The sequence below is a fragment of the Triticum aestivum genome, chromosome 6A (genome assembly GCF_018294505.1).
Source record: "Triticum aestivum cultivar Chinese Spring chromosome 6A, IWGSC CS RefSeq v2.1, whole genome shotgun sequence".
NCBI lineage: Eukaryota > Viridiplantae > Streptophyta > Magnoliopsida > Poales > Poaceae > Triticum > Triticum aestivum.
Window position 1 is genome coordinate 488,669,121 of NC_057809.1, and position 27,115 is coordinate 488,696,235.

At 48.6% G+C, this 27,115-nt stretch overlaps 1 protein-coding gene across 2 annotated transcripts; it reads right to left on the reverse strand.

Annotated features, from left to right (window-relative positions):
• Positions 1 to 24,554: 24,554 nt before the first annotated feature.
• LOC123128040 (39S ribosomal protein L18, mitochondrial) lies at positions 24,555 to 26,757 on the reverse strand. 2 transcript variants are annotated; one of them, XR_006462919.1, is made up of 3 exons: positions 26,104 to 26,757; positions 24,988 to 25,079; positions 24,555 to 24,904 (listed from the first exon to the last, which is right to left on the reverse strand). XR_006462919.1 is itself a non-coding variant. In XM_044547941.1 (2 exons), exon 1 carries the CDS (start codon positions 26,659 to 26,661, stop codon positions 26,104 to 26,106), a length of 558 nt encoding a protein of 185 aa, XP_044403876.1. In that variant the 5' UTR covers positions 26,662 to 26,757; the 3' UTR covers positions 24,555 to 24,904. The 2 variants fall into 2 exon arrangements, 1 of the variants encoding a protein (XP_044403876.1); XM_044547941.1 differs by lacking the exon at positions 24,988 to 25,079.
• Between the last annotated feature and the right edge of the window lie 358 nt (positions 26,758 to 27,115).

A 27,115-nucleotide genomic window follows, 5' to 3' on the forward strand; every position in this document is an offset into this window, starting at 1 on the left:
ATGCCCATAGCTCTAATGTGCCCCTCATGCTTGGGTTGTGGAAGCGGCTTAGTCAACGGATCCACAACATTGGCATTCGTGTGAATCTTGCATAACTCTACATCACCACTCTTTACGATCTTTCGTTTCAGGTGATATTTTCGATCTATGTGTCTGACCTTGTGGTGATTCCTCGGCTCCTTGGCTTGTGTGATGGCACCAGAATTATCACAATAAACGTCCAACGGTTTTACCGGGGCTGGGAAAATACCAAGATCATCCAGAAAGTTCCGGATCCAAACACCTTCCTTTGCAGCTTCACAAGCCGCAATGTATTCGGCTTCTGTAGTAGAATCGGCCACCATATCTTGCTTGGAACTCATCCAGCTCACTACTCCTCCGTTCATGACGTACATGAATCCGGACTGTGATCGACAATCATCTCTGTCAGCTTGGAAACTAGCATCGGTGTAACCCCTTACGACGAGCTCTTCCTCACTTCCATAAACTAGGAACATCTCTTTAGTCCTTTTCAGGTACTTCAAAATAGTCTTTACCGCTGCCCAGTGACTCTCACCTGGGTTGGCCTGTTATCTACTTGTTAGGCTTATTGCAAATGCAACATCGGGCCGCGGACATATCATGGCATACATGATGGATCTGATTGCCGAGGCATACAAAATCCTACTCATCCTGCTTCGCTCATCAGATGTCGAAGGACTCTGAGTCTCTCTTAGCCTTATACCATGTATGATTGGCAAGAACCCTTTCTTTGCCTCACTCATGTTGAACCGCTTCAACACTTTATCTATGTACGTGCTCTGGCTTAAGCCGAGCAGCCTCTTTGATCTATCTCTATAGATCTTAATGCCTAAAATGTACATCCACATACAAGGTCAAAAACACATCATTTCCGATCAGTACTATATCATCCACATACAAGGTCAAAAAGACAATCGAGCTCCCACTTAACTGCTTGTATAAACAAGCGTCCTCATCGCTTTGGATGAAACCGAGACCAGTGACGACCTCATCAAAACGAATGTTCCAACTCCGAGATGCTTGCCTCAACCCATAAATGGATCTCTTGTGCTTGCATACTTTACTAGTGCTAGTCGGATCGACAAAACCCTCGGGCTGTATCATATACACGTCCTCGGTTAAATTTCCGTGAGGGAAAGCCGTTTTGACATCCATCTGCCATATCTCGTAATCGAAATATGCAGCTATAGCTAGTACGATCCTTACCGACTTCAGCTTCGCTACCGGCGAGTAAGTCTCGTCGTAGTCAATTCCATGAACTTGTCCATAACCTTTAGCGACAAGACGAGCTTTGTGGATCTGAACATTTCCATCCACATCGGTTTTCTTCTTAAAGACCCATTTGCAGCCAATGGCCTTTACGCCAGGCGGCGGATCAACCAAGTCCCAGACTTGATTTTCATCCATGGACTTTAACTCGGATCTCATGGCCTCTAACCATGCCTCGGAATTCGGGCTCACCATCGCTTCCGCATATGTGGTTGGCTCATCGCTTTCTAGCAACAATACATCACGCACTCTGCGCAATCTTTCCGACCTCGGTGGTTCTGGTGCCGCTTCCACTACGGGTTCCTTGACTGATTCCGGTATGATCTCATCACCCACCGAGCTGTCCCCGAGTGGTACTCGAATTTCTTCGAGTCGGACCGTCCTCCCACTGGCCTCCCGACTAAGAAACTCTTTCTCAAGGAAAACCTCATTCTGAGCAACAAACACTTTGTTCTCCTCCCGGTTGTAGAAGCTACATCCCAAGGTTTCCCTCGGATATCCCACGAATATGCATTTGTCCGACTTGGGTGTAAGCTTGTCTGACATAAGTCGCTTGACAAATGCTTCACAACCTCAAATCTTTAGAAAAGACAAACTAGGAGTCTTCCCGGTCCACATCCCATGTGGTGTCTTATCTATGGATTTTGATGGTACCCTGTTAAGTGTGAAATCTGCAGTTTCTAGAGCGTATCCCTAGAATGACAAGGGTAAATCCGATTTGCTCATCATTGACTGAACCATGTCTAACAAGGTACGATTCCTCTGTTCCGATACACCATTTCTCTGTGGCGTACCCAGAGGTGTGAGCTGAGGTACTATACCTCTGCTTTTCAGATGATCATCAAACTCCTGGCTCATGTACTCACCTCCACGATCAGATCATAGAAGTTTTATAGTCTTGTCGAGCTGATTCTCAACCTCGTTTTGAAACTCTTTGAACTTTTCAAAAGTTTCCGACTTGTGCCTCATCAAATAGATATATCCATATCTACTCAAGTCGTCGGTAAAAGTCACGAAGTACTGATAGCCACCTCTAGCGGTTGTGCTCATTGGACCACACACATCGCTGTGTATAAGCTCCAACAGCTCAGACGCCCTCTCGCAACTCTTTGCGAAAGGAGACTTAGTCATCTTGCCGAGTAAGCATGATTCGCATGTCTCAAACGACCCAAAGTCGGTTGAAGTTAGGAGTCCATCATCATGGAGCTTCTTCAGGCATTTCAGACTAATGTGTCCAAGCCGGCAATGCCATAAGTATGTCTGATTTATCTCATTAGGCTTATGCCTCTTGACATTCATGTTATAGACCGATTCCTGTTCTAGATTCAATATAAATAGCCCATCAACAATGGGTGCATAGCCGTGGAACATCCCATTCAAATAAATCGAACAACCATTGTCCTTTAAATTGAATTCATAACCGTGACTCATCAAGCATGAGGCAGAAATAATGTTCTGACTAAGTGCAGGAATGTAATAACAATTATTCAATTCAAATAAATCCAGAAGGAAGCTCGAGCTGCATCGTGCCGACCTCCAACGCAGCAACTCTTGCTTTGTTGCCGACCCTGATGTCAATCTCCCCTTGTGCCACATGCCTAGTTCTTACCAGCTCCTGCACGAGTTGCAAATGTGAACAATCGATCTGGTATCAAATACCCAAGAGCTGCTAGGTATGTCAGCAAGGTAAATGTCTATAACATATGCAACAAGTGTACCTTTGCCTAAAGCAGCATTCCAGGCCTTCTTGCCATGCTCTGCAAGCCACTTGCTATAGTTCCTCTTCCAGTGACCAGTTTCCTTGCAATGATAGAAAATGGTCTTTGAGTCCGGTCCAGACTTCGGCGCAACGACGGAGGTTACCGTCTCCATGCCCTTTGCCTTAGCCTTTTTCTTGGACCAACTCTTCTTGAACTTAGCCAATTTCTGCATCATAAATACTTGATGCGTGCCTTTCTTAATATCCTGCTCTGCCACTTTGAGCATCCCATGCAATTCACTGAGCTTCTTATCCATGCCATGCATATGATAGTTCGAGATGAACGTCCCATAGCTGGGCGGAAGAGAACCCAGAACTGCATCAGTAGCCAGCTCATCCAAGAGCGGGAAGCCCAACCGATCCAAAGCTTGCACATATCCAATCATCTTGATCACATGCGGGCTTAGTGGATCATCTTCCTTCAGCTTACAATCCATCAAGGATCGCCAGACGTTGAACCTTTCGGTCCTAGCCTGCACCTGAAACATACTCTTGAGACTCTCGATCATATTAAAAGCCCCAACATCTTCGAAATGCTACTGCAAATCGGGCTCCATACAAGCCAGCATGAGGCAACTGATCTCGTTTGATTCATCAACGAGTTTCTGGTAGGAATTCTTGGTTGTGGTACTAGCATTACCGGCAGGTTCCTCTGGAAGTGGATCCTCTGGAACATGTTCCCTTTTATAATGCTTGAGAACAATTCTCAAATTTCTATACCAGGTAGTAAAGTTTGTTCCATTCAGTTTATCCTTTTCCAGAATTGATTTTAATGCAAAGTTGGGTTGAGCAGGTGGTGCCATTGATCTACAACAGAAAAATGTGCAATCACTAAGCAATGTGTTTATGTAGAGTAATTCTAGCCTTAAACAAAAATACTCCCACTAAGTCAGCATCCCTCCGCAAACTCTTAGTGATTCAGGATCCGACGAGCACATGCGACTAGTGAGCTTTAGCATCACTGCTAGACAACACGCCTATCCGGGAAGCAACTCCTTGCTAATCGTATCTCTATACGACTCCTGTCGGTCGGGTAGGTATCTCATACCCCGGCTCCCGACCTCTTTTGCCACAAGGCCCAAAACCGTTTTGATAGCCTTGTCAAGTTAACCTAATGCAGTGCTTGTCCGTGTCCGACACGAACCCTTCAGATCAAGGACACCTAGCAGCACCCCAATTTTATGAGCCTACTACTAGACGTACTTGACGTGCGAAGGTGCAACATCGGGAATGGCAATTTACTTGATATTCATGAGGGATCTTTGGACCATTCTAACATGCATAGAAACAAAGAAGCATAACAATCACAAGTAAAACATATATTGTGAAATAGTATGGCTCCTTCATGGATGTTCTTCCAGGTCGGCTCCACCTCCGATGACCATCTAGAAACTCCATCTTGTTTGTCACGCCAGGCCGCCAAGCCGCCAACCCGATCTCTCTTATCCAACTACTACAACTAGTAATGAATTTTACATAGAGTCATAAGTCGACACGCAGGTCGTTATACAATATAATGACAGCACTTTGGCTCCTGCAGGCTGACAAACATGACACGCATGCCATATATAATTTACACACATGCATCACATACACATGAGCCATACTATTCACATCAAACCCTGCAAAATAAAGTTATGCATAGAATCGCATTCTACCAGTTTGAGTGATCGTGTACGAAATACAAGGCGCTACACACACGGCGGTTCACTATTAACCCCGATGGCGGATACCGACCGGTAGGGGTAGGTTGTGTCACGACCTCATCGACTCCGATCATCAGAAAATATAGCCACATCGATCACCATGTGCAGTTGTTGTCATCAACCGTGCACACAACCGATCTCATCAACGACAACAGATCTCATCTATCGCCTCCACATATCTAATATGCATACGATCTTAATCCAAATCCTATAGCAGAGGCTCTGATATCACTGTTGGGTTCTACGGTAGCGTGCGTCGATTGCAAAATAAAATTTTCCTATGCGCAGAACAACCAAGAACATGCTACGGGAGATGGATCACAGTTCATTACCACTAGACGTGCAGTGCCTTGCAGCGGAAGAAGAGTTGGGGCAGTGCGTCCGCGTGGATCGTCTCCTCCTCGTCTGATCTCCATCGTACAGCCGGTCATCGGTTCCCACGTAAAGGTTCGCCGGAGCGACGCAAGTGCACCACCTCAACGATATCTGCGCGTGCAGGAGGAACGTCGTATGGCGGACTGCTAGGTCCGATCACACAACCGGCGGCGAGTGGAGGTGTCTATTCGCAACACATGCAAACCCTAGTGACAGCGCCGAAGCGATTAACTGCGTGAGTTTGCGGCACCTCCACTTTATATAGGCGTCCGTCACGGGCTCAACACTTGGGCCTCGCACGGACCCTAAAGCCCATAAGTCTACTCGGCCACAATCCGAATACAACTCAGATCACATCCGACCAGTGTCCTCGGATCCGACCTCGTAGGTTCCTTCCCTTAAGCGCACGACCCCTTAGGCTCAAGCCGGCTTGGTCGTAGTTCGGATCACATCCGGACTACATGGCTGGTAGCGGCCTCTAGCAAGGCGTGCCGACCACCAAGCAGACGTTGAAGCTGGTTAGGCGAACCTGTACATCATACTTCCATTCCTTTTGCCACACGATATATGTTGTCGGGCTCAAGGCGAGTATGTCATCCTTGTGCTAGCCCGACCTCTTTCTCGTTCCAGTGATGCCGACCACAAACCAGATTATCTCATAATCCTTGTCGCATGGCCATGCTAATCCTGGTCGGATCACATGAGGGGCCCAGAGTATATCACTCCTGATCGGAGGGGCAAATCCCATCTTGCTCGACCATGTCTCGCAGCATGGGTCTGGACAAGCCCGAAACCTACCTTTGTAACTACCCAGTCATGGAGTAGCGTTTGGTTGGCCCAAAGCAAGTCTGTTACCATCTCGAGTATATGCGTCAGCTCAGGTCTTAGGACATAGAACATATGTTGTACTAGATACTCACACATGACATATCGTTGCATCTCATAGTTGGGTCTCTCCGACTCAGACCTTATCTCGACTCGGATCCGACTACGTCTAATCCGACCAGATCCTTCCAAGTCCATATTATCCTGTTAGCATCCAATGCTCCATGGCTAGTGAGACCAGGCCATCGACCATGTCATATGCTAGTGAAGTTGGTTGTGCGTCCAGATAGCCCTTTCGACTAGGGACCTTTTTGGACAGTCATCATACAATGCATAGTCCCATAAACAAGTCACGTACTTGCTGATACACATCAATGATAATGTCCAAGGACTATCTTTATTCATAAACACATATGAAATATCATCATACATGATTGCCTCTAGGGCATATATCCAACACCCTTCGGACACAAGGAAGCTAATATCGGGAAAATATCATGTTAAAATTTTAGCCCGTTCGGAGTTAAGAATCTCCAGATATTTAAGAAACTGTGTTCGTCCAGAAAACATGACCGTGAAATAGGGCAGAACACACACACACACACAGAGAGAGAGAGAGAGAGAGAGAGGGAGAGATCCAATCTTGGAGGGGCTCTCGCCCCTCGGGGCCGTGGAAGCCAAGGACTAGAGGGGAAACCCTTCTCCCATCTAGGAGAAAGGTCAAACAAGAAAAAGGAGGGGGGCTCTCCCCCCTCTCTCCCGGTGGTGCCAAAGCGCTGCCAGGGGAACCATCATGATGACTGAGGGAGTCCTGGATTAGGGGGTGTCCAGATGGCCGGACTATACCTTCAGCCGGACTCCTGGACTATGAAGATACAAGATTGAAGACTTCGTCCCGTGTCCGGAAGGGACTTTCCTTGGCGTGGAAGGCAAGATTGGCAATATAGATATGTAGATCTCCTACCATTGTAACCGACTTTGTGTAACCCTAACCCTCTCCGGTGTCTATATAAACCGGAGGGTTTTAGTCCGTAGGACAACATACACAACAACAATCATACCATAGGCTAGCTTCTAGGGTTTAGCCTCTCCGATCTCGTGGTAGATCTACTCTTGTACTACCCATATCATCAATATTAATCAAGAAGGACGTAGGGTTTTACCTCCATCAAGAGGGCCCGAACCTGGGTAAAACTTTGTGTCCCTTGCCTCCTGTTACCATCCGGCCTAGACGCACAGTTCGGGATCCCCTACCCGAGATCCACCGGTTTTGACACCGACATTGGTGCTTTCATTGAGAGTTCCTCTGTGTCGTCGCCATCAGGAAGGATGCCTCGCCCCGTCTTTAAAGACGGCACCGTTGCTAAGGGAGCTTTGGCTGTCGTCCAAACCCTCCGGCTAGGTGGTTTTCTTATGACCGCCTGTTCGGCTTCTGCAGCGACGATGACCTCTCGAGCCATCGAAAACAATCTTCATGTCAGCTCGGAACTCGCCGAGCAGTTAGATCCAATGGAGCTCTCCTCCATAAACGAGCTCTTGGATCGCTTCGCCGCCCTGGGAGTCGCTACGGATTACGACCAGATTGGGCCTAAACCCGATCTGAGAGAGATTAACTCTCCCCAAGTCACCCATCACTTTGCCGCGGTAGAGGGACAGCGCGGCGACCCTTCATCTATCTTAAGGACTCGCTACGTCCGGATTCCCGATCCCTCCAAGCCGGATACCCGCGGGGGGGGGGGAGGATATCACTCAAGACCTGAACTTAGAGTCAGGCGACGGGCTGGATTCATTGGACAACATCCAGGAATCCAAATTTTCAAGTTCGGAAATTCCTCGGCCTCTGAGCCTCAGATGGGGTGAGGCTTCGGTTTTAATTCCACCCACCCACCCCAACATAAGCGATCTATCCAAAATCAGGCAAGAGCCCGATGAAATAGTACATCATTACTAGGCCAGATTCCTCCTGGTTAAGAACAGGCTAAGGGACTGCCGCGAGGAAGACGCAATCTCAATCTTCTGCAATAATTGCACGGACAAGGGAATACTCAACGCCATAAGTCGTCGTGATATTACACACTTCGCTGACTTGGCGTCCATTGTACGAAAGTACTGTGCGATGGAAAGAGCCTGGAAAACCGAAATCAAATTTTGGGACAATCCGGCCCTGAATACAAACCCAGTCCGAAATAAAAGGGTGCATCATCACCAGACACCCGGGTCAAGCACTAAAAAGCAAAAACCCTCTACAGGGCATGGAACCATACTGGAAGGATGGCTCAATGGACCCTGTAAAATCCACAGTACAGAGGACGCCACACCAACTCACAGCCTCAGAGCATGTTGGATACTCCGGCAGGTGGCCAAAATTGGCGAAAATCTCCTAATTCTGGAGGCCACAGAAAGCCACCCCAGAGACACCAATACGGTATTAACAGTCTTCGAGACTTTTGCATCAAATAATATGCGAAAAAGGACACTCTGCAGCCTTGCCGAAGTCTACCAAGTAGCAACAATAAACCCATGGAGTGACACGGCTATTACCTTTAACGCCAGTGATGAACCTAAATTCCGAACAACCCGAGCACCAGCCGCATTGGTCCTCAGTCCAACAGTGGATGGCTTTCGTCTTACCAAGGTACTCATGGACGGCGGCAGCGGATTGAACCTCATTTATGAGGAAACCCTTCAAAAAATGGAAATAGACTGGAACCACATTGAGCGAAGCAGCACAACCTTTAGAGGAATAATCCCCAGTCGAGAAGCGCGCTGTACAGGAAAAATCACACTAGATGTGGTGTTCGGCACGCAGGATAGTTACAGGTCCGAAGAGGTCACGTTCCATGTGGCTCCGTTCAGCAGCGGTTATCATGCTCTGCTAGGGCGGGAAGCATTTACAATCTTCCAAGCAATACCCCATTACGGGTACATGAAGCTCAAGATGCCCGGGCCTAACAGGATCATCACTCTCGCTAGTGATCCGGACATAGCACTCCACGCCGAAAACAAGATAGCCGCACTGGCCCTCGAGGCACTATCCGAAGCCCTAGCAGCTGAGGAACTGACTGCGCTGCGCTCTACGGTGAATAGGGACGATGTGGTACTCGACAAAAGATCCAAGTCCACCTCTTTTAAACCGGCGGACGAAATAGTCAAATTCCAAATCCATCCAACGGACCCCAATAAAATAGCTTCCATCGGGGCACAGTTAAACCCTGATGTAGACATCGCAGTGCGAGAGTTCCTACGAGAGAACTGGGACATTTTCGCCTGGCACCCTTCAGACATGCCAGGAATCCCACGCAGGTTGGCCGAGCACAGCTTAAATATCCAAACAGGATTCAAACCTGTCAAACAGGCTCTTCGGCGTTTTTCCGAACCTAAGAGACAGGCCATGGGAGAGGAGCTAGCAAAGCTATTGGAGGTCGGATTCATCAGAGATATAAAACATCCGGACTGGCTAGCAAACCTGGTGATGGTACCAAAGAAGGACAAATCCTGGCGCCTGTGTGTTGATTTTAAAGACCTTAACAAGGCTTGCCCAAAGGATCCCTTCCCCCTCCCCCGCATCGATCAAATTATCGACGCTACCACAGGACACGATTCGTTGTGTTTCCTCGACGCATATTCCGGCTACCATCAAATCAATATGGCAGAACCAGACCAAGCCGCAACGGCATTTATCACACCATACGGCCCATTCTGCTTCAACACGATGCCCTTCGGGCTCAAAAATGTCGGTGCAACATATCAGCGCATGATTCAGACATGTCTGGCAAGTCAGATCGGCAAAATAGTGGAGGCATATGTAGATGATGTGGTCGCCAAAACAAGACATGTTGAATCTCTAGTAGACGACTTGAGGATCACATTTGATAACCTCCGAACATACGACATCAAGCTCAACCCGGAAAAATGCGTTTTCGGCGTTCCAGCCGGAAAGCTCTTGGGCTTCATTGTATCCGATAGAGGAATTGAAGCAAATCCAGCCAAGATCCGAGCTCTGTCGCAACTGGATATCCCAAAGGACCTCAAACAAATACAAAAGTTAACCGGATGCGTGGCGGCTCTAAGCCGCTTTATCTCCCACTTGGGAGAAAAGGCCCTACCCCTTTACCGCCTCCTTCGGCGCACCGAACACTTCAAATGGACGGATGCAGCCATGACCGGAATCGACGAAATAAAAGCCATACTGGCAACAAACCCAGTCCTGGCCGCGCCAAACATTGGCGAACCAATGCTATTATACATTGCAGCAACACATCAGGTTGTAAGCGCAGTGCTGGTCGTCGAACGAGAAGCGGACGGACACAAATTCCCCCTTCAAAAGCCGGTCTATTATGTGTCCACTGTCCTCACTCCCTGCAAATCACGGTACCCACATTATCAAAAGATTGCGTATGCGGTATTCATGGCATCTCGGAAGCTACGACACTACTTTCAAGAGTGTTCAATAACAGTAGCCTCGGAATTATCACTTAACAATATTATAAACAACCATGACGCAATGGTCCGGATTGCAAAATGGGTCATTGAGCTCCTCCCGTTCGACATAACTTATAAGCCACGGCGAGCCATCAAGTCGCAAGTCTTGGCCGACTTCATCGCAGAATGGACGGAGGCCGAACTCCCTAAAGAGTACGACACATATTCAAATTGGATCATGCATTTCGATGGCTCCAAGATGTTGGCCGGACTGGGGGCCGGCGTCGTTTTGACGTCCCCCACAGGAGACACGGTTCAGTACGTACTCCAGATTATGTACACGGACTCCAACAATGCAGCCGAATATGAGGCCCTTTTACATGGTCTCCGGATGGCAGTATCCATGGGCATTCAACGCCTAGAGGTGCGCGGGGACTCGAAGCTCGCAATATCCCAAATAAATGGAGACTTTGATGCCAAGGATCCAAAAATGGCAGCTTACCGCAACGTCATCCTAAAAATGTCAGCTCGGTTCGAGGGGCTTGAATTTCACCATATAGCCCGGGAAAATAATCAGGCGGCAGATGTCCTGGCACGCATCGGCGCAAAACGCGATGTAGTCCCTCCCAACATCTTCTTGGAAAGGCTGTTCAAGCCATCCGTAGTATGGGAAGGGGAGCCGAACAATAACAGCCCGGACCCAACCGCACTGCCCGACACCGAACATCCTGACACAATCGGAGGCTCTGCCAATGAAATAACACCTTCAGCCCACGTAATAATGGTCGTCATCGCCCCGTGGATAGAACCATTCCTCGCCTACCTTACTAGGCAGGAACTCCCCGAGGACCAAAATGAGGCACGCTGCATAGTGCGGCGATCCAAAGCCTACAGAGTCCACGAGGGAGAGCTTTATAAGAAAAGCACTACCGGAGTCCTTCAAAGCTGCATCTCCGAAGAGGAGGGGCGGAACCTCCTGGCTGAAATTCATGCCAGACTCGGCGGTCATCACGCTGCAGCTCGGTCCCTTGTAAGCAAGGCCTTCCGTACGGGCTTTTATTGGCCGACGGCCCGGGCAGACGCTCAGGACTTAGTCCAACGATGCACCAGTTGCCAGCTCTTTGCAAACCAAAGCCATATGCCACCCATCGCCCTCCAAACTATCCCCATTACTTGGCCCTTCGCGGTCTGGGGTCTTGGCATGGTTGGACCCCTTAAAGGCGGAACCCACAAGCAAAAATACTTACTCGTCATGGTGGATAAGTTCACCAAATGGATAGAAGCCAAGCCTGTTAAGACGGCCGAATCCGGACCGGTGATAGACTTTATATCCGGGGTTGTACACCGTTACGGTGTCCCCCACAGCATCATCACTGATAACGGCACAAACTTCATGGCCGACGAGGTAAAACTCTGGTGCAAAAACATGGGCATCAAGCTCAATTATGCTTCCGTCTATCACCCACAAACTAACGGCCAGGTCGAACATGCAAATGGTCTTATCATGAGCGGCATCAAACCCAGATTAGTGCGGTCCCTCAAGGAATCTAACACGCACTGGGTAGAGGAGCTCGACTCCGTACTCTGGGGGCTGCGGACCACGCCGAATCGCACCACCGGATACACACCATTCTTTATGGTGTACGGCGCAGAGGCAGTTTTGCCTTGCAACATAATTCATGACTCACCTCGAGTGCGCATGTACGAAGAAAGAGAAGCCGAGCTCGATCGGCAGGACAGCTTGGACGCATTGGAGGAGGAGCATGACATGGCAAAAGCTCGTTCCGCATTCTATCAACAGCAGGCTCGAAGATACCAAAGCAGAGAAGTACGAGCCAAAAATTACAACATTGGCGAATTAGTTCTACGACTACCAGACAAGAAAAAGGACAGACTCAAGCCCAAGTGGGAAGGTCCCTTCATAATTGACCAAGTCATGACTGGTGGAGCATACCGCCTGCGGGATGCATCGGATAACCGACTCAAGCCGAACCCATGGAACGCAGCCCGTCTCCGAAGATTCTACGCCTAGCGCCGGACTCTGTGTTCGTCTCCTTCCTCTGTCCATTTTTTATATATTTTCTGTTTTACATTTTTCTTCTTCTTCTCTCTCTCTCTTATAGCCTTTAAAGGCTCATAAAGTGACGCGCTATCCGTGCTCATTAAACCTGGGGGCTTCTTTAAACAGAAGCTTATTCATACGGGCTTCATGCCCAACACATGTGTCACACTTCCGCATGTACCTTTTATTCACCATTATATGCATCGATATGACTTAAGTTTTGGCCAAGCTGGGTTGCCTGGCTCCTGTGCTTACCCCTACGTTCCCGATTGTTCGGCTAGGTGGTAAAGGGAGCACCTCTGTGATTGTTACTGCCAGGTCAGCCGGACGTGTACCTCAGACTGGGTGAAGCCGAAAGCTAGCCTTCTTAAGGGAATATTCGGTCGGTGAACTAAAGATGATCTTTTTTTTATTTTTATCTATACGCCCCCAGATGTTTTTCCTGCGTTTCTTTTCGCAGCATGGACATGCACCTTAGGGCATGCCTCCCAGGGAAAGGAACCCCTAACAGAATTATTCTCCCTGGAAGATGTTTCTTACTAACCATGTAATATAACATAACTAGTCGGGCACTTGTCTGTTCACGCACTAATGACCCCTACGCCTGGTCTCCATGCATTCCCCGGTTCCTATATAACCGCATGGGAATTCGGACACACTCCGGACCGTCAGGTCCCGAGGCTGAAGCGGAAAGGTCGGCCATGACAAATGATCTACAATCCGGCTAGAAGGCATTATAAATGTCAATTAAATTACATAGTCATTTTGACTGACTGTATTCCTCTTCAATACCATCTAACAAGCTGTCTAATTTACAATCCTGCTAGGAATACTTTGCGGCCAACTCTACTTGGCCGTATACTAAGCTTACAGGGATCTCCTTCCCATCGGGCCCTACAGGACCGACCTCGGCCATGTGGTTGGGGTCAGCCTTTGCGTACCGCGTCTTCACCATGGCCCAGGCCTCCCTAGCGTCTTGACGGCAGCCGATATCTTCCACAATCGGAAGCGCCGTCGTGCTCCCTTTAGCTTCTCCGCAAGCTCTCCAAGACCTTCGGGCATGGAGACGGATGGCCACAGGGCCTGGGCGACGCCTTGCATCGCCTGCCGAACTCGATCGAGCAGTTGCGAGAGCTCGGGAAGAAGGTCACCCGTAGAACCGGGCATCTCCTCTGCAGGACGACCTGTTAGCACACCTACAGACATTGCTCTGTTAGTCGACTTCCCCGCCGAACTTTCTTTCAAAGGTTCGTTCAAGCACTTACTAAATATGCCGCGCCGAAGCCGCTGATTCTCCTTCACGGTGTCTGACAGCTGGGCTCGAACATCTTTCAGCTCGATGCCCAGCTTGGTGTTGGCATCTTGGAGATCGTTCTTCTCCCGCCTCACCTTTGTCAGCACCTTCTCACCATCCTTTAGCTGGCGTAGGAGGTGTTGCCTTTCAGGATTCAATCCGGCGCCATCTGCAATTTCATTTGTCAGATTCGCACCCATGCCGTGCTTCGCAAAATACTTATCTTTCGAAGTGTATATTACCAGAGGGGGTCTCCTTGGGCTCCCCTGCCGCGGCTAGTGCGGCTCAAGTTGGGGTTTGCACTCTTCCAGCTCCTTGGACAGTAGGGAATTCTTTTCTATAAGAACCTGCATAACAAATGATCCTTAAATCAGTTATTCTAACTGTTTCAAGTCTCGGGGGCTACTGGTATATATATATAATTACCAAAATTTTCTTACCCGCATGTCTTTTACATATTGCTCCGTGGCTCTAGCTAGACCATTTTGAGCGGCACGGAGGTGCGCATCTCCCGAGCTGAAGGCATCTAACGCCCCTTGGGAGAAACAAGCGTCGCGAAGAATTGTTCGGCGATGCATGTGGTTCATGGCACTCTCCACCTCAGAGTTGGTGGCAGACAACCCGTCCACATCCTCCGTCGGAGGAGCGTCTGGCGCGCGACTTGCATTCACCTCCGCCTCCAGACCAGGCTTTGGAGCCTGGCTGGAGGAGGCGCGATTGGCAGCCTCTCCGGATATAGTCCGGCGAGGTCTCTTTGTCCTGAAGAGAGCATGAGTGTCAATGTGCCTCGAAGGTATAACACCTGGGATAAGGGGGGGCGCCATACCTTTGCGCTGACGCCTCGGTCCGGAATGCACTTCTTTTCTGCCCACGGGGCCCTGCGGCCCCTTGTTGGCTTGTCGCCGCAGGTTCGGCCTTCCGCCTTAAAAACCTCCCCTGCAAAGTTCGGTTGTAATCAGGAAACTGAAAACACGAGAGGGCGGACACCTATTCGGGGTACTGGGACTTCGATCTCAGTTACCTGGGAGGCCGGGATTAGCCCTGGGTAATCGGCCGTAATGGCCACCAAGGCGTTGTCCTTGCTCAATTGATGGAACACTCCATTAATCAGCTCCACAGATATGTCCGGATCCTCTTGAGAGGCCGGGTCGAGGGACCGTCCTGGGTCCTCGGGTTGTGGAGGAGGGCTACTTATTTCCTTAACAGCCCGACGCAGTTCCTGCGTTGAAGTCGTCAAACTGAATATTTAACAATGGGAATACAAAACGGATGGGCAAGTAAATACGACCGCTTACCCAGCTTGGGGGATTGTGCATAGAGAATCCACCCTGTGGGTTGACGCAGAGAAATTCCTCCTCTTCTCCCTTATACAAAGTGGACCGGATCTTTAGTAGAGCGGCAGCTGAATCTGGCCCCTTACGGCCGTAGTGGGTGGCGTCGTCCTCCCCGTTGAATTCCCACATGGGGTGGCTTCTATACTGAAGCGGTTGCACCCCCGCATAATGCATTCGGCCATAACCCCGATCATGGTTAGTCTGGAATGGGCTAACAATCTTATTCGGCCCATCAGGTAAATGATGTCCCTGTCACTTTCCCTCTGAGGGCTCCGTGGACGCCAGCTTAGGCTCTTCTTTAAGGGAGCACTGTCGAATTCAGGGAGGCCGATCCGGACAGGATCCGGCAGCGGGACGTCTTCTATATAAAACCATTCCGAGGGCCAGCCTTCGGACACCTTCTTTGGGGTTTCGGACAGATATCCGGTCCGGCGATGCGCCACATTTCGGCTCCGCCCACTTGATACATTGACCCCTCCTTAGAGCGGGGCACGAGGCAGAATAACCTTTTCCATAGCCCGAAATGAGACTCGATACCCAAAAACAGCTCGCAGAGGGCTACGAAGCCCGCGATATGCAATACGGAGGCAGGCGTGAGATCGTGTAGCTGGAGGCCATAGAACTCCAGGAGCCCCCGGAGAAATGGATGGATTGGAAATCCGAGCCCCCTTATTAAATAAGGGACGAGGCACACTCGCTCTCCTTTGGAGGGATTAGGGGCACTCTCCGCTTGCTCTCCGCCATTATAGATGGCAAGGCCGGCTCGAACCGGGACCATAGAGGCCGGGGGGAGAAATCCCTTGGTCTGGAGCGTCACTAGCTCGCTATGCGGGATGGAGCATCTCTCCCAATATCCAGGCTGAGGGCTGGAAGGGCGAGAGGAGGAGTTGCGATGGCTGGCCATGGTGGAATGGACCTTTGTCGGATGCGCTCTGATGAACACTCGCGAAGGGGGGGAGATGTGGTTTGGATCTAAATCCTCGTCCCCTTAAATAGGTCAGCTCATTTACGCGGCTGGGGGTGTGAATGTAAAAACACTCAGACTTTTCATATTCGTTTGACACGTGGGAAGTGGCCATTATTGGGCGTAGAAGCCAAGGAGCGCAACATCTACAAGAAACCGGACTTTATTCAACAGGTACACGGAATTTGGAGGAGAACCCGCCTTGCAATGCCGAAGACAATCTGCGCGTCGGACTCATCGTCATTGAAGCCTGGTTCGGGGGCTACTGAGGGAGTCCTGGATTAGGGGGTGTCCGGATGGCCGGACTATACCTTCAGCCGGACTCCTGGACTATGAAAATACAAGATTGAAGACTTCGTCCCGTGTCCGGAAGGGACTTTCCTTGGCGTGGAAGGCAAGCTTGGCGATACAGATATGTAGATCTCCTACCATTGTAACCGACTTTGTGTAACCCTAACCCTCTCCGGTGTCTATATAAACCGGAGGGTTTTAGTCTGTAGGACAACATACACAACAACAATCATACCATAGGCTAGCTTCTAGGGTTTAGCCTCTCCGATCTCGTGGTAGATCTACTCTTGTACTACCCATATCATCAATATTAATCAAGCAGGACGTAGTGTTTTACCTCCATCGAGAGGGCCCGAACCTGGGTAAAACTTCGTGTCCCTTGCCTCCTGTTACCATCCGGCCTAGACGCATAGTTCGGGACCCCCTACCCGAGATCCGCCGGTTTTGACACCGACAATGACGATCTACATCAACAACTTCGTTGCCATCATCACCAATTTTCTGCCTCTATGTCGGCGGTGTAACCTCTCTCTTCCCGTTGTAATCTATACTTGAACATGGTGCTTTATGCTATATATTATTATCCAATGGCCTATTGCACTTCTATGATGTTTGAGTACATTCTTTTTGTCCTATACGGGTTAATTATTGTATGATGTGATTGATACGAGTTGTATGTTATTATGGTATTGTTCTATGGCGTCCTTTGTGTCGCGCAAGCGTGTGAGACTCTCACTGTAGAGTGTTGCAATATATTCATGATTTGCTTATAGTGGATCGCGGAGTGACAAAAACCTAAGCCCGAGTAAATGGGTCATTGCGTATGGGATTAAAAGAGACTTTACACTTAATGCTATGATTAGGTTTTACCTTGATGATCTTTAGTAGCTGCGGATGCTTTGGTATAGTTCCAATCATAAGTACATGTGATCCAAGAACGAAAAGTATGTTAGTTTAAGCCTCTCCCTCATAAGTATGATAAGTATCACTATCATGTCATATTTAATTGCCTAGAGACAATCTTTCTCGTTGTTCTTCAAAAACAACAACTAACTTTAATTATCTCGTGAAGCTATCTTTTTATTGACGTAAATTAGTTTTATTTCTTGTTCTAGGTAAAGCGAACATTTGCGTGCGTAGAATTGTATCGGTGGTTGATAGAACTTGTGAGAAAAGGCTACAACCAATCCCTATACTTGTGGGTTATCAGCCCCATAGTGGGTTGGGTCGGCAACCTTGAGCCTGTGGGTGGCACTTATGTGTGTTCGAGCGAAAGCTCTATGCTCCAACGTCGGCAATAATGACACCTACAGGCGTCGCTTCCCTCTAGGGGCGTTGCTATGGGTCCCCTCACGGTGCCAGGGGTCCCGGGTGAAAGTCCTAGTATGTCTCTCGGACTCGAAGGTGGTGGCACCGTCTTCATCATCCGCTTGAGGGTTTTCATCATGGACACCCGGCGCCTCTCGGTTGCAGATGGCTTACGACGCTAGGCTTACTTTTCCCTGGCGTAGTGCATCATCATCTCTGGCGATGGGTGGATTCAGATCTCATATCTTATAGACATGTTCTCGTGGTCTCGTGGTCTCTTGGTCTCCGTTCTTCGTCCTTGCTGTCTCTTGGTAGGAATGACGCTCCACGGCCCGAGCGAGGGGGTTGTCTCTACGGTAAGTCAGCACTATCCAAATATGGCTTGATATGTTTGGGTCCTCGGTTTCTCATGGTGGCGAGGCTCTGGTTCTCTTCAATAGTCTTGGTTGTAGTGTGTTAAGGTTTTAAGGATGACCTCTCCTTCTTTTCATGCTTGGTGTTGTGTTAGTGGCACTTGTACCACTCGCTCGGTTCCTTTATTTTATTTCTTTCCCATTTGCTTGTATGAGCATTTCCGAAAGTTTGTTTCGAGGAGGAGAAGACGGGACCAGACAATGACTTACCATGTTTCACTGAAAATTGATTCTGCTCGTTAGCTAGCTAAAGAAAATCAACGAAAAAAGCTTATGAAAATCGAGTATGCAGTGTAAACAGTTTGTAATCGGTTTCATGTTTCGGGGTCGTCTAGCTAAACGACAAGTTTCAGTCTTCTGCCCTTGGATGTACGGGGTGTACTAAATAGCGGCGAGGCAGCACGTGCCGACGTGCGTATTACCACACCATACACACACTCTTTCGGGATTACTTGCTCATTTTGGTCTCTACCGTCTACGATAAATGGCCAAGTAGCTGCGGCTCCAAAAAAAAAAGTGGCCAAGTAGCCGGAGACGACGGCGACGACCCAATTTCCATTCCACGCAATTAAACCGACGAGAAAGACGTCTTGCAGGAGCTGCACCATTCGTACTTGGTAGCTCGCCATGATCCAGAGGCCGTTCCATCCGTTAGAGCCGTGTCCGTCCGTCCTCGGTCGGCCGCATGCGTGTGCGCGCACGCACGCAGCGCATGCGAATGGCGCAACGGCTGCCCCGGTGCCCCCGACACGGACCCCGATGGAACTGAATCCAGCGTGTGCGTGAAGATGATGAGCGCGTGTGATCTTGCCTGCCTCCACGTATGTACTGTACGCTTCAGCGGCGGCGGAACCTTCCGGCGATCGAACGTGTGTCGCCCTCACGCACGCTCTTCCAATATTTCTAGTACAAGTCCTGAGCAATATAGTCCTGGCTACGGTGGAACGGGCGCGACGAACAGTGATTCGTGTAGAGAAAATTACTGCCAGGCGTGCGTCACGTCGCACGCGTGGAAGTGTTGCGGCGCTAGATAGCTTTCGCCCGTGGGTTTCTTGTGTTGTGCTAGGCGGCCGTGTCTCCGTACGTGGTGAGAGCTCGGCGCGCGTGTGCATGAAGAACTCTCGTTCTGCGGCAGGTTCCTGGCTTGTGCCCGCGCGACGATGGCGGGCAGCTGATTTGTTCAACCCCAACAACGGGCGTAGAATAGATCGTGGTGGTGGCAATTCTTTCTCACGGTTCCCGGATCGGAGCTATGTACACGAGCAAAACGGCCATTTTGCATCCTTATCTACTCCTCAAGGAAGTGGTCTTTTTTCTGCAGCGATGTATTTTTAGATTTTATATATGATAAAAGTAGATCTGGAGGCTATAGTTTTCAATAGAGACTTCTCTATCGAGTTACGTATTTGAAGGCCTAATTGTGCATAAATAAAGGACGCCGATAAGTGCCGCACGTGTGGGCGTTAGGGAGTCTGCCCACACATTTTGTGTGATGTATAAGAGGAACAGCCCACACACTTACGTGTGGGCAAAACAAATAATGCTCACACACCTCTTTTTTCCCCTCCCGATCCCTCTCACACGCGTGCGTGTGGACAAAATAGATAACGCCCGCACGCCCCGTACGTCAGGCCTCGTATCTCGTGGTCCCGCACGCCCCGCGTGACAGTCACCGTGCGTCCCGCATTTGCCATGGTCCAGACCCTCGTCCATGTTCGTTTAACTGTAGTTGCCATGTCACTGAACTTCGGTTGTCATGTCGGACAACTACAGTTGCCATGGTTGCTTAACTGCAGTTGCCATGTATGATCTGATCTACTACAGTTGCCATGATTGCAAAACTTTAGGAGTTGCCACCCACTAACACTAGGCAGTTGTCGTGTAGCACTACAAAAAGGCATAGCAAGAAAACATGTTCGGGTAAGAGAGAGAGTTGCCGTGTGCTCACAAGCACGCTAGGGCAGTTGCTATGTAAAGAGAAAGAGTTGCCATCTGCTTACGTGCACGCTAGGGCAGTTGCCATGTACCATGCAAAAACACATGGCAACTCGGGTAAAAAAGAGTTGTCATCTGCTTAGAAGCAAAGCTAGTGTAGTTGCCATGTACCCTGCAGAAATACATGGCAACTGCCAGCTTTGGGTGTGGGCGAGGAGACGGGCATGTGGGCGAAGTGATAAACGCCCACACACCAGCCCTCTCTGCGTGCGTGAAAACTAGTGTGTGGGCGAATTGTTAAACACCCACACACCAGCCCCCGTGTGGTGAAAAAGGACGTGTGGGTGACCGAATGAATGCCCACACACCAGCTTAGTCTACGTGGCACATAAAAACTGTTAGAACGCGTCAAGATTCGTGCAGAATTGGTTGGACGAGGATCCATGCGTGTGGGCGAGTTGCCAGACGCCCACACAGGTGAGGCGTTAGTGTTTTCGTAAATAAAACAGTCTTGCCGCATCTTAGAGACTTGATATTCTATACTTGTGAAATCTTGCATCGATATCCATGCAAAAAAGAAATCTTCAGTTTTTTTTCTTTTTCCTTTTACATATTATGTCACGTGATGGAGACTTAGTTATCTGGCTACGCCCTAAATAAAATATGTAGCGGAAATACTAGTAAACGGGTGTCAGACGCTTCGGCTTGTGTTCTTCAACGTAGAAGCATAGAAAACTAATCATCATCCACACGAACAGAAAAGAAAAGGCGACTTATTGCAGCGCCGTGGAGATAGCGTGGTGTCTCCCATGGCCGGATTTTGACAACGCTGCCGCGGAGTGGCGCCGGGCATGCATATGGAGGATATGTGTCACCGTCATATATACTCCTATCTACTGTAATTGGCTGGGGTTGATCGTTGGTTGACCAGGCAGGTTGTTTCTTATCTTCGCTCTCTGAACTTATAGTACCAGCAGCCGGCACTGTCTTCATTATTCAGTACTTGCATGTGATGGGGGGCTAAGGGCTTGTTTGATTCCAATAAGTCACCTGACTTATAAGTCAGGTGACTTAAAATCAGTGACTTATAAGTCACTCTTGTTTGGTTGTCATCTGACTTATAAGTCATCTGAGCACACTTTTTCACCTGATTTTTTAATGTAAAGGTGATGGGACCCATGTAAAAGAGGTGACTTATAAGTTTTAAGTTAGGGTGAAGCAATTTATGACTTATAAGTTGGGGTGACTTATAAGTTCGGTCCGTTTGGCAAAATAAGTCACTTTTTGCACTTTTCGACTTATAAGTTGGTGACTTATTTGAAACCAAACAGGGTCTAAATGTGGATGGCTCAGCAGGACATGCTTTTATCTTATCCCTTGTATGCTAACCGTTGGCACGGTCAATGCAGAAAGCCACGTACGGCGCTCCTGTTCCCTGTTTCACAAGGCGCGTGTGAAGCTTCGGGGAGTGGCTAAAAACAGACCCATGCATGCATGGTGCCTAGTCAATCCACACCTGTACTGTGAGTTTTTCTTTTACCCGAGAAACACTGAGTGCAACACATGTGTTGTGATAATTAGTAATCTCCGTTATTTAAATCCAGAATAGCATTATGACATAAGGTTACCACATACCAGAATTAACTAGCATATGCAAATAGACACGCGACAGTTGAACATGTATCTAGCACATCTATCGATCAGTAGATGTACCAGCACCAAGATGAAGATAGCATACGTCTTGGTCGGCATGGCCGCATCGTTCACGTTATTGGCAGCCATGCAGACCAAGGTGTTGTAGTTGAACTAGTTGTCCGCCGTTGTCAACAAGTTTTGAAGTAGTCAGTTGTATGCGATCAGTTGAGCATATAATGAAAAACTATCACAATTCAGGTAACCGTCCCTAAAACTATATAAAAAAATCAACTCTGGTGAATAGACATGTTGGCAGTATTGGACAATGTCCCATATGTTCACAGGGCGCGGAAGATGTCTTGCACCTGCTATTTGAATGTGAAAGGGCGAAGGAGATGTGGCGGATTCTGGGACTCGCACAAGTTATAGATGATGCAAAGAGGGAAGACCGAACAGCCACCGCCTCCAACGTAGCCATCCGCCGCCTCCCCAAAACTAGGCTTCTTTGCCTCCCACCGGCACCGGCGTCAGTCCGTTCCGTCTCCGGTGGCCTTAGGGCCATGGAGGCGGAGTGGATCTCGACCTTGCTAGTGGAAGGGCTCCGTTTTTGTATCTTTTTTTGAGCTTTGTTAGGGTTTGTATCCTGCTCAAGAAGGCGAGACGATGACGGCTCCCTGAAGATGAAATAAAAGTCTCCTCGTCTAGTCCCTGTTCCGGTGATGCGTGTAGCATCATCGGTGGGCGTGTGGAGGTGTGTCTCCGTCGGATCCGTCTTTGGTGGATTTGCTCGGATATGTTTGTCGTTCGTCTTCGTCCGCGTGTCTTCAGGTTGGATCCTTTTGATCTACACTCTTCATCCGCGGCGGTTGCTGTTCTAGTGCGTTGGTTCTATGAGACCTTAGCACGACGACTTCCCGACTGTCTACTATAAGAAGATTTGTCCGGCTCCGGTGAGGGAGGGGCGAGACAGCGGCGCGCGTGCGGCTCGCTTCAGTGTTTGTAGTCGTCGCTAGGTGGTCTACAAATTTGGATGTAATTTTTATTATTTCTAGTGTTCGTTGTACTATCATGATTAAAGATGAATAGATTGAAAAAAATTTCGCAAAAGAAAAGAGGGAAGACCGATCTGGTTCAGTCGTAGTGGAACAGATTTTACACCTCCCGGAAATATGCCAAGTATAGGAGTCACCATAGAGCAAGAAATGCAAGGAATATCTCTATTGATCGAATGGGGCTGAATTGGAAGAGACCTTCCCATGGAACAGTAAAAGTCAATGTGGATGCACCTTTTCATGTTGACGATGGAAAAGGGTCAACTGGAGCCGTTAACAGAGATGCTAGTGGTGTTTTCTTGGCGGCGGCATGTTCTCAAACTCTCCACGTTATTGATGTTCATACAACAGAATCAATGGCAATGAAAGAGGGTCCGGCACTAGCAAACTCACCAGGGTTCCATTCCATAGAAATTGAATCTGACTATATGGAAGTTATTTCTGCATGCATGGGTCAGGAAAGAATCTGGAATGAAGTATCGGCGATCTATGCAGAATGCTTCATCATGGCTGGGATGATAGGCTCGGTCCATCATCTTCATTGTGTGTGAGAGATGGATGAGATTGGCAGTTTAGCTAAATATGCTTTTGATAATAATGTATCTTGTAATTGGGTTGATGAACCTCCTGCCTTTCTTGTTTTTGCCCTCGCAAATGATGTAACCATTATGCCAAATCAATAGAGTAAGTCATGATGGCATTTCCTAAAAAAATGTCCCTAAAACTATCACTATTCAGTTTTTGCCTAAAAACTATTACCAAGTTACATATAATTTTATGCTAAAAACTACCATTTCGAGTTAGTAACGGATTGGGCGTCATGACAACGATGGCCCGGGTCAGGTCCATGTGGCACCACAAAGTCAACTCCGTTTGGTTGACCATTAAGTTGACCATGGGGCCCACATGTCATCATCATAAGTTCTCTCTCTCAATCCCTTTTCACTCAAGCATTTCATCGAACACTACAGACTCGCACCACTACGCTGCTCGCCGGAGTTAGAGATGAAGACGACAACCGGCTGCGGCGGCTTGGCGAGCACCACGAGGTCGCCAGCCGTGGGCAGCAGGCGGGTGCTGTTGGCCGTGGGTACGAAAGCCACGACGTCGCCCAGCTCAACGCGGAGGTACGCGAAGGGGCTGCTGACCACGGGGATCTTGACGGCGAGATTCAGTGTAGATAAGCACGACGAGAATCATGAAGAGGCCCCCAAATCCCCTCATTTGTACGAACATCCACAAACCCTCAACCCCAACTCATATCTGAGGAAATGGTGTTTTTTGGATGTGTCTGGAAAGCCCACGACGTCATAACCGGCCCACCCTAGACCATCTTCTCCCTTTCTTATCTCTCTCTACCAATCACATGCATGTGCCTCGACAATTTGGAGGGACATTTATTTCAAAAAAGAATTAAAATTTATTTCAAAAGACAATTTGGAGGGACACAAATGTGTTTATAGACAAATGGTGGTTCAGAGTGAACACGCCTGAACATGGTCCGGACGTGTTCACGGACAAGTTGGGGCCAAATTAGCTCATTCCAGTAGGTGCTCTGATAGGGCCGAAATGTAACAACACTTCTGCTATTTTCCCTCAAATTTGGTTTTAGGGAATCCTCCACTTCTTGTCCTGATCACCAAACGGTCAGGACGCTGCATCCAGTTGCAAGACTGGCTACCGTAGTTGCAGGGATTTGCAAGTTTGAGTCAACCAAGTCGAAAGATAAGCTGATGATTATTACTAGTAGGGAAGACAAGAAGATCCCAGCTGAAACTGCGTCCGTGTGCTGAGGCTGCAAAGTTCAGACGCATGAGCTAGCAGGGAGCAGGTTTCACCAGCCATGATTCTTCAACATGAATTTGGAGATTAGGGCACTGGGACATTTGTTCATGCTGACTACTAGCACAGCGGCCTTTCAAAATACTGCACAGCAGCAAAAACTCATTTCTCTCTAGAACATGAATCTATGGTCAGTCATTCTGTGGTAGGCATAATTAATGCCCTTAAGGCTTAAGATGCATAGCCGGACAGCACAATTATGCCTAGGAGGAGCATATGAACATATGAGCACAATATACCTCACATATGCCCGAATGACCTCGGCAGTGACTAGTTTCGTTCCGTTAAATTACATCATTGATCCATTTTTCCCATGAAAAAGATAAACACGAGGAGTAAGGTACTTTCATCTGAGCATTCGTGAAGGGAAGCTCCATATCAGGATGGTGTCTGTGCACTGCAAATATGACAAGATGGTACCCAAATTAGGTAAAGTGCTAGTTTCAGCACTGAAGCATGCAAGTGTTCAGTGACATTTACCAACTGATGCAACTTGTGGAGAAACAAGTCGAATTTCTTCAAGGATCAGCACGGGTGATGACTTGGTTGGTACTCGTAGATAATTGTAATCACTAGTCGTGAAAAAACATTTCAACTTGGTAGAATGAAACACGAGCCATAGGACATAACAGAATATAAACTGTCCAGTATATGGAAAAACTTAGGCAGTCAAAAACTACTACTCCCTCCGATCCATATTAACTGTCACTGATTTAGTAAGTTGTACTAAATAAACAACAATCAATATGGATCGGAGGGAGGACCTACCATTTGTTTCATATAGACAGGAGCGCCTTATCAGCCTTCGAATATTTCGTATTGTTCCATACAAAAGCATTCTTCCAGTTCCACACACATAATTTTGATGAACACAAGAGACAACACTTCAGCTAACCAACAGATGAACATAATTACCATGCAGTTAAACTCTCAACGCCTGAATCATTCAGTTAACATTTATAGAGCATCAGGATCATTCAGTTATTATTTGAAGACCATAAACAACAATGTCTGGAAATCATTCACCAATTTTCTGATAACTAACAAAAGTTGAAAGACAAACACCTTACTAAGCCATTACTTGTGTGCATCTCTAATTTCCTTGCAAATCCACATGTTCCTTATACTTGTATATAATATGAGTAACAACAATAGCATGGTAAAAACGTGTACTCAGGCTTAATGCACTTTCTGATATTTAACCGTTACTCCTAAACAGTTCAGATCCATAACTTGCTCGCTATAGTTTTGGTTAATGTTATTAGCTGCTCATATCCACATTAGACTTGACAAAATTGGATAGCTCCAGCAACATTTGCATTTAGTCAACTGGGCTTTACTAGTGTTATATCAACTGAACGTTTTCCCTATAATATTACCCACTGGACAATCTAACCAAGGATATCCTATGAAATTTTACAAGTAAAATAGCATTGCAACACCAATATGAAAAGACAAACAGCACAGCAGAAGAAGCTATTACTAGATCATCATCACCATCAATATAAGATAAGCTGAACAAGAACAGCTACATGAATCAATCAAACTACAGAAATACAACATAAAAACTGTTTCTGCTCCTACACTGGAACTTGCCTATGCAAAGATGATGCCATACTCCTTAATGGTGTCGATGACAATCCCGAGCTTCCCCTCGATCCTCTCGTTCTTCTTGGGCTCGTACGCCATGGCGAAGACGTCGGCGTCCATGGACCTCTCGGCTATGAGGCGACCGATGGTCCGGCAGGCGTTGTCGTCGATGAGGGACGGCAGGGTGGTCCTGAGGTCCTTGGCGTTGGTGGTGGCGACGGCGATGACCTTGCTGGTGCCCCGGTGCATGACCTTGGCGTGCACGAAGCGCTTGGAGAAGAAGACGTTGAGCAGGAACGGGCGCATGTACATGTCCGTGCGCTGCTTCCACGACTTGCGGTTCGGGCTCTTGTCCAACTCGCCGCGCGACCGCCGCGTCCACGCCGCTCGGACCACGAATGACCGCCGATTGGCCGCCGGTGGCGGCGAGAGAGCGAGGCGCGGTGAGAAGGGGATGCGGTGCTGGGTGATGGAGGCGGACCACGACAGGGACGGCGGCCGGAGGAAGGAAGGAGGGGAGTGGCGCGTGGGGAGGACGGCCGTGGTGGGGTAAACGGCGGCCATGGGAGCGTGGGGAGAAGCCGGGCAAGAGCGAATGGCAGGAATGGGGATTTAGCCGAAGGCCACCTTATCCAGTACAGGGCCCAAATGTTCGTCCACTGGAAGAGCCCAAAAAGGGTAGCAATTTCAATTGGTCGATCCATTTCTTCCGCAGCTATCCGTTTGAGTCGGCGCGAACACAAAAGGTTCCAACGCGCTGATCCAAACAGACACGCGTTCGTTTTTCGTCTGCGCGCGATTTATTTCCGGCCCATTTTTGAATCGGATTTGCGTCGGCACGGACGCGCGACGGACGCGCGCTCGCCTACTTCTTTCCTCATGTCCGCTGATCTGTGGCACATTGGCTTCCCCTCTCACCTCCCCCCACCCCCCCGGGCCAACAAGCAACTCTCGCCCGCCTCCTTCGTCGCCGCCGACCATTTTTGCCGGCGGCTCTTCCAGCTGTCGTCGCCTCCAT

Coding starts and splice junctions, on each gene's coding strand:
- LOC123128040 (XM_044547941.1), bottom strand. CDS start 26,661: ATGGCCGCCGTTTACCCCACCACGGCCGTCCTCCCCACGCGCCACTCC.